Source organism: Mastomys coucha, chromosome X (genome assembly GCF_008632895.1).
Source record: "Mastomys coucha isolate ucsf_1 chromosome X, UCSF_Mcou_1, whole genome shotgun sequence".
NCBI classification, from domain to species: Eukaryota; Metazoa; Chordata; class Mammalia; order Rodentia; family Muridae; genus Mastomys; species Mastomys coucha.
The window spans coordinates 47160996-47169123 of NC_045030.1; the positions used below are offsets into that span (position 1 = coordinate 47160996).

Consider the following 8128-nt stretch of genomic DNA (forward strand, 5'->3'; position numbering starts at 1 on the left):
ACACACACACACACACACAACCTGTGCCCTTGTCTTTTGAACAGAGGAAAAATCACCTGTGATGGTATTAGTATTTGCTTCTTTTGCTTGTTAATATATAATAATTCTATTCTATTTGATTCTTTAAGTTTCATTTCAAATGCTTTTTCAATTATTTATTTTTCCAAAGAAGACACAGTAGGCTGTAGTTCCAGGATTTTGCTGCTCACTCTATTAAATCTTATAAAGGACTCTGGGAATCCAATACTAAGATAAGTCTCATTATGACATGGTTATCCACAGACACAGCAAGCAGCAATATGGTTGTAGCTATTAAAGCAGTTTGCTTTTGGTGAATGTCCAATTCTTTGACAATTCCCTCTGTTGCTATCTGTAGTCTAATTCCTCTATTGTCCAGGGAAATATATTTATGGGGACAGATTGATACAGCAGAAGATACATTGGTTGGATACAGAAATATTTTACTTGTGATTCAGACACAATTCAAGTTAGGGGAAGTAGATTTAAAAGAAAATAAATGAAATTTCAGGATATTAATGTGATTGATTTCACTTAATGGTGCCTGCGAAGGACAGTAGATATAACAGGTCCCTGGCCTGGCTGGGCTGCACACGGTATTGTTTCCCAACAATTTGCTTCACTCACCTTGACTTTGTGTGAGTGGGGAAGAAGTCCCCAGTGATCACTGGAGGAAACTAATTCTTGTTTTCATTTTTTTTTTTTTGAAAAAAGTAAAAAAGATGCATCTCTCCTGAATTTCTTTCCCTCTAGGAACTCCAAGGCAATGATATGTAGATTTTGGAACATAGTATGTCCATCAGCTTACCAAATGGCCCTTTAAATGAAGCTGTCCCTTTGTGCCCGGGTAATTATTGTTTTATGACCCGGTGCCCAAGCACATTTACAAATCACAAGAGTAGCTTTTTAGAGGTGTCCCAGTTCTCACAGCACGACAAGGGTTTCTATATCCTTGTTGTCCTGTATCCACACTATGTGGACCTCTGAAGCACCAGCTTCAGCAGAAGAAGCAAATGATTCGGTCATGGCACCTCGAAGCTGGAGACCATCAGGGACCTCTGTTTTTTTTTACAGGTATACTTACAAAGGGGTCACCGTATATTGAGCCAGAAAATGAGAACATTGTCATCAGATGTTTGCTTGAAAACCTGCCAGGGTTAAGCGAAGGGTTATATCTTCTTGGAACTAAGAAGATCAATGGGCAAAGAGTAATTGCTTTGTCCAACTCAATCTACACCTGTCTTTTGGGAACCCCTTCATCCTACTAGGCATTCCACTTCATGCCTGGCATGGGAAAACCAAGGCAGCAATGTCCCAAATCTTGTGAATGGGGAGGGCAGCAGGTAAGGATTAACCAGCTAAACAGCCTCTCTTCTCCTTTTATCTCCTTCATGCTTTCCTTGCCTGGAGGCCAGCCAGTTGTCCTGAATCACCCACACTTGCCAGTACATTAGAGTCGATTATTTGTCTCTTTTTGTCAGCATTGAAATGAGGAGTCAGGCTCTGCCAAGGTGCCTGTACTGAGTGGGGCAATGATTTATAGATTAATTATTTTAAGGAACAAGGCAGCACAGCACGCTGCCTTGGAGACAATGGCAGAGCAGGGGAATACCTGCATCTCAGCTCTGGCGCTGAACTGTAATAGCTGTTTGACTTTGGGCAAATCAGTTGACCTCTCTGAGCCTTGGTGTCTTTCTCTGTAAATTGGGAATAACAACAATTGATGGCTGTGGTGATCAAATAAAATTCTGGCGGTGAGAGCATTTTGTTAAGCCTGAGGCACTAAATCTATGTAAAAGACTGTTATTAGACTTCTAGGGACCTGCACAGTCACAGCACCTAGCCAATAAGGGGCCCAGTCCTTCATCTCCAAGACCTCAGGGAGTATATTTGAAGTTCCATAGGGGATAAAGGCCTGGAGTTTGTTGCGGTGTGGGTCAGCTTACAATTAGCACTCACTAAACCCATTCGTTTTCAGTACTAAACTGCTCCTCCGTGTTTTATGGCTACCAGCTTTTCAAAAGTAAAAAAAAAACAAAAACAAAAACAAAAAAAAAAACCTTTGGGATATAAGGTATGGATTATGGTTGACAATTTCTAGTATCTGAATCTGGAGGGGAGAATACAGAGTGAGCCATCCTAGAATATCCTAGGGTCACATAGTAGTAGAGAATGGGTTACCGCAAAGAATGAAAAATCCCCAAGGTTACACTCTATCTGATTTGGTTCATAATATTTTAATAAGTCCATAAGCTGGGGGGGGAACTAGAAGATCAATTTTTCTGTGATCAATCATTAGGATGATAAGCTACTTGTAGAGAGTTCTTTCTTTTCCATAGCACTATATTTTAATTTCACAGAAATGTCTTTAATCCTAGTACTCAGGTTATGGCAGGAAAGCCATCAGTTTGAGCCCTGCCTGGGATACGGAAAAGGACATGGTCTCAAAACGAAACACAGACACAAACCACTGCAACAAAACGGCATTTCCAAACAAGGTATAAAATTGGGTATCAGGGTCAGGTCATTTGACTTTCCCATTCAAATTTCTATGCAGCAGCTGCACTTCTTGAAGAATTCAGACATAAATGTTGACCTTCATACACATCTAGAGCTTTGCGTATTTGACAGGATTCACTTCTTAATTCAGGGGCCTATCTGGCAAATGTTCTATTACCGACCAATCAATAGAACTGAAACATACAAATTGACTTCTTCAACTAGACAACTACAGTAGCTGTTATTAAAAAAGAGAGAGAGAGCCCAGCTACTAAAGGCTGTTTTTATGTGCATCAATAGAGCTGGTTAAAAAGTGAGCACACTCGTAGATGAACTTTTCTGCATCAAGACATGTGACTGGTTGGTTTACTGCTTCTCTCTGCAGCCTGATGGTTGGTTGGTGGTTGTATTTATACAGTATTCAATTCACCGTAGTTCTTTCACAGTGAATGAGAAGAAGGTAAGCATTTTCTGTATCCTGGGTGTGAAGCAGATGTTCTGAGGCCCTGCCTCAATAATGATTACTTCTTGCAGACTGGCAGTTGTTCTGATATTAGCCAAGTTGCCAATACACTGGTTAATGTTCAAGAAGGGACAGGTAGAGAGGGTGCTTATGGTGTTTGCAAGCTTCCTGCGCTGCAGGGCAGTGCTTCTGGCAGAGAGCTCTGCTTAGCTGTAGGAAACTGTTTTTAGTAAAGACTTGAGAACTCCCAAAAGCTTTCAGTTCCCTCAGAGGAGCTCTTTGGGGACTTCATCTCAGTCTCCACCCAGTTCTTTGCTCCCATGGCTCTGCAATGTTTGTACGGCAATGGGACCGCCCACTGACTTTGCCCTCCCATGCTGCCTTTGTCTAAATGGTGCCTTATCTCATAATGCCATTTTCTGTCCACCCAAAAGTGGGGACGTGGGTCAACTTGGGGAATCTAATAAGCATCTCCTAGGCAGGCTGGGATGGGTACTGAAGGGCTTCTTGACTAAAGATATTTCTCCAGCCCTAGACTTTCTCAGTGCCTGAAATTGCTATGATTAGAGCACTTTAGCTGGCTAATGACAAAGAAAGCTCCTATTAGAATGCACACTTAGGGATACTGAACCATTATCAGCCATTAGTACTCTCAAATGAGTGTATCAGAAGCTAGTCGGCCACCTGGAAAAGCTTTGGAGAACTGAGACTTCAGTTTAGGGAGACTCTCCACTTTCCAAGGGAACCCACAAACTGTTGTCCTTTGCTAAAAAGGGAAGGCCTTACTCACCCTCAGTCTTCTCTCGAAAGCTGAAACGTTGCCTTTGCTTTGCTCCTTCCTCTGTCTCCACTCAATGAGGTTTGCATTGTGCTCGCCAGGCAATGATATGTTGCATTTGCCCAGAGTGGGGTTGACAGCCCCTGCCAGGATGTGGGGCTCTGAGCTGAGGTTGATCTCCATCCCACTGGCAAAGGTGACACGGAGTGAACCGTCTGGACTCACCCGATAGGTACTTTGAGTATTTTCTGTAGACAGACGAGCAAAGGAGAGGGGATGGAGGAGAAAGAGGAAGAGGAGGAAGAGGATAGGTAAAGCTGAGCTCCAGGAGACACATTTAAGGCTGAGGAGATATTGCATCGGGGGCCTGACTGCACTCTAAGCTAGACCCCCCCCCAACTCTGACATATACATTCTTTACTCACTTGGGTCCTGTTATTTTCACAGCTGGGCTATGTCTTGTGAACAGGATAAAATATTGCTGTGTCACACTGTAGGCTAGTCTCTCTCTCTCTCTCTCTCTCTCTCTCTCTCTCTCTCTCTCTTTCCCTCCTTCTCTCTCTTTCTCTCTCTTTGCCCCCCTCTCTTTGCCCCCTCTCTCATTGTTAGTTATTTTTTAAAAGCATACCCCCACAGACTCTCTCTCTGACTTGTTGAATGTGATATCTTAGATTGATATGCTAGGAGCTTGAATGAGAAGAGTATGAAATTCAACTGAGCATCCTGCTACCTGCAGACAGCATCCTAGCCACTGCAGACAGCATCCTAGCCACTGGAAAGTTGGTTTTACTCATTTTGGAGTGAGTTGCCCCACAGCCTAGCAACAGAGTGAGTCCTGATGACTAGACAGTGAAACTATTTTTTTGTCCACTTCCTCTATAGCTTCTAACACATTCCTTTGAGATTGTATTTTTTCTTCAATTCTTTCTTCCCTCCTCTCTCTGTGTTTTTAATTCTCTCATAGCTTGTATTCTTCCCTGGTGCATTGCCTAATTTGTCCTTTGTATTCACCCATGTCAGATCTGATCTAGAAAGCTAAGCTCAGATGGGGCACAGACTCTATTATTGTCCTCCAACGTAGGAAACCCTAAAAGAGCTTTACAAATGGCTGGGTGTTGGGAAATGACTTGATGGGAGATCAGACTTGGCAGGACTTAACCTCATTACTCCCACAGAGATTGGGGCCCAGAGGGGATATGTGAACTTGTAAAAAGTCTGAATTTGTCTGTGTTCCAGCTGGAAAATGGAAGGGAGAACCCATCTTCCTAATCAGAGGGGAATTTACTTCTTTAATAGAGAGCATGCGTTTGACCAGAGACCTGGAAGCAGGTGGAGTTCTGAAGATCATTTACCTTGTTTTAAAATGTAGATAGTACTGGTTGCTGTCAAGTTGGTTGACATGAGGACATTTTCTCGGTTGGAAGTGTCTAAGGCCACTTTTGTCAGCTTCTCCAGGTCACTGTGGAAACTGCTGACCTCTCCAGTAGGAAAAGTTGCATTGGTCAGATGCCCCTCGGGGTCATACCTGAGGAACAGAACAAACGTCAACTCTGAGGCCTCTTGGTATTAACAACCAGCTTTTGCAAGGCAAAGCTCATTTGGAAGCTAATACAGTTTCACTTTGAGTGATAACAAGTATTATTAACCTTGTTGAATAAGAAGAAAAAGGTCAGAGGGACGATTAATCAGAAGAAGGGAGTTTTTGAAGCTTCCGAATTCCTGATGGCTTCCTTGAGCTGTGCTGTTTTACAGAAAACATATATATCTGGGTAATGAATCACCAGATGGAAACCTGATTTATGAATCACGTCCTGCTGTGTGCAATGTTCCAGGGAGGCCTCTGCAATTTGGGTCGATCCCACTATCAGTGATGAATTATGAAAACCAGCAGAGGGTGCTGTTGTCAAAGACAAAGGAGCCCACGAAAGGGACTTCAAAGCCCAAGCAGGCCAATAAACTGACTTTGCATTATGATGGGAAAAATTATCATTTGCTGCTGTTTAAGTTGCCAAATTTGAAATGAATGAATCATTCTTCCAACAAAATGAACAAGCACAAAGGATAATGGAAACATGTTCATTAAAACATTCTGGAGGCCCTTGATCTTGGTATCACTTAAATTCTTTTTATCTTTCTGGAGTATAGTGCATAAATGTTTTGTAATCTGCCTCTATGAGGAAGACACACAAAAATAATAATTACCTGGGATAATAGGCAATAACCCATATCTGGAAATACAGTCTAGTGGGTTTACTTTTTAAAAAAAAATCAAAATTATTGGCAATCTCACTGTCCTCCAAATGGAAACTGCCTCCCTGAAGGCTTTTGATGTGGAGCTGGTCTTTTATTGCCAATGGAACCATGAAAAATAAACAGTTCATTAAAAGTAAAGACACACACTTGGAAACCCATTACTGTTTCCTTTTCAAGTTGCAAATTGCAAAATATTTAAGCACTTTTATTTGCTTTTAAAATGTTAAACAATTATATTCTTTTTTTACCCCAAGTGAACAGGATCCAGCAAAGACACAGTGGTCTCCCACTCTCCTTTCTGTGAATTGGGAGGAGTAGCTCAGTGGTATTCCATCAGGGTTTAAGGACCTCGGCCCTAAGTAGCTGCTGAAATTTTAAAATCTAGACCAACTTTTGGCTAAGGCGTGTTTTAGAAGAGGGAGCTGCACTCGAGGGTATATACAATGCTGTTCCAAGTTCAATTTCCTATGTATATATTGTGTCTATGGGCACACATAGATTATCAGTTAAAGCAGTTGTGTGTGGCACGTGCAGAGAATCAGACAAACTGGTGATTTGACATCACAGATACGCCAACTGTTGTGTTGCTTAATTGGGTTTTCTTTTCTTTTTTGTTTTTTGTTTTTTTGTTTTTTTTTGTTTTTTTTCAAATGGGCTTCACTCAAAATGTTTGGCGTGCTGTTACTGTGCAGGAAAGGACTCATTGTCAACGCTGATGCTTGTGTCTGGGGTTAATGGCAAAATCCTTCCTTTGCCCAGCCTGTTTGCTCACAGCCTGCTCTGGGGCTCTGCACCTTTAACAGCATGCCTCTGTTCAGAAAACAGCACAGAAAGACTGTGTGTTAGTGTTAGTGTTAGTGTTAGTACTAGTGTTAGTGCTAGTGCTAGTGCTACTGCTAGTGGTAGTGGTAGTGGTAGTGGTAGTGGTAGGTGACATGGAGGTGTAGGTACAGGTATAGGTAGAGCTCCCATCTTTGTCTGCTGGGTGGTCCTTCCAGAGGACGAAAACAATGTCCAGCTTTTATCATCAAAAGCAAGCAATCAACCTGCTGCTCCCTATAGGGACGTTTCCAACTTGTAGATAGAGGGCAGCTGTTGCAAGCTTTCCACAGTAGAGAGTGTGCCAGTCTAGCAGCTTGGATTGTGCAGCAGTTCCTTCCTGATCCCTATTCAGCCTGGGCAACTCTGCCTCATTGCTTTCTCTTTCCTGGATTCTAAGGGCTGCTTGCCTTAAATCTTAACCAATGCCACTGTTCTTCATTCCAGCAGGACATCGCCCTGAAATGTTGTAGGGAAAAGTGTTTGTCAGTTGACTTTCCATTTTGGGGGCAACTACTTTTTTTTTCCTCTCAGCCATACAGACCTGTGTTGTATTTTATTTGCTCTGTTGGAACTGAATCTGAAGCAAGAGCTCTACACCTGAGCTCTACCCCAGCCCTCTCCTTGAGTTTGAACGACACTCCATAGGAAAGAGTTCAGTGGTTGTATCCCTTTGTGAGAGAAAGACAAGATGCCATTGAGAGCTATCTACACACATACGTGCCAGAGTCCAGAGTTCTGATGAGCCACAGTAAAGGCTCGGAGACAAATTAGATTACTAACCGATCTAGTTAATACCTGTTAACACTGAGCTCTATACTTTTTGCCTGAGATGCATTTTCCTGCTTATTCTCAACATCATAAGCACAGTCCTACACACTGTTCCTGACACTGCTTCCCAAGTCTACAGAAGTGCATTGGGAAAGGGAAGCTAGTTACTCAGATAGATTTAAGGGGGAAGCTGCTGCTTGGTCCTTTTCTCATGAGGGAAGCTATGGTTTAGGGAATAAAGTACCCTTTTCTACAGGCTTGTCTAGTCTCTGAGTGGCTAGAACGTCATCTTGCTTCATTTCCTCTCTGTGGCTGGGCAGGCATTCTTATTATAAAGTGTATGGAGCTCAACCATAGAACTCCAGCCCTCAACACTCTTCCTACCCAGCCACATTCTGCTCATCCCAGTCAAAAGCAGTTACATTTGGTAGTGTTTGTAGTGTGGTGTCTCCTCTCATGTGCTCAATCATTTATATGGCTCTGGATCAAAACAGAAGTCGCCCACCTCTCTTCTGTGGGGTCATTAC

General features: G+C 42.5%; 1 protein-coding gene across 7 annotated transcripts in view; it reads right to left on the reverse strand.

Moving 5' to 3' along the window:
• The window catches only part of Tenm1 (teneurin transmembrane protein 1), an 803700-nt gene that overhangs the window by 21328 nt on the left and 774244 nt on the right, over positions 1–8128 (reverse strand). For all 7 annotated transcript variants that reach the window (XM_031355201.1, XM_031355294.1, XM_031355365.1 and 4 more), the window contains 2 exons: positions 5111–5283; positions 3771–4006 (listed from right to left, as the gene is read on the reverse strand). In XM_031355201.1, coding sequence (XP_031211061.1) covers positions 3771–4006; positions 5111–5283 — 409 coding nt within the window. The remainder of the gene's footprint in view (positions 1–3770; positions 4007–5110; positions 5284–8128) is intronic.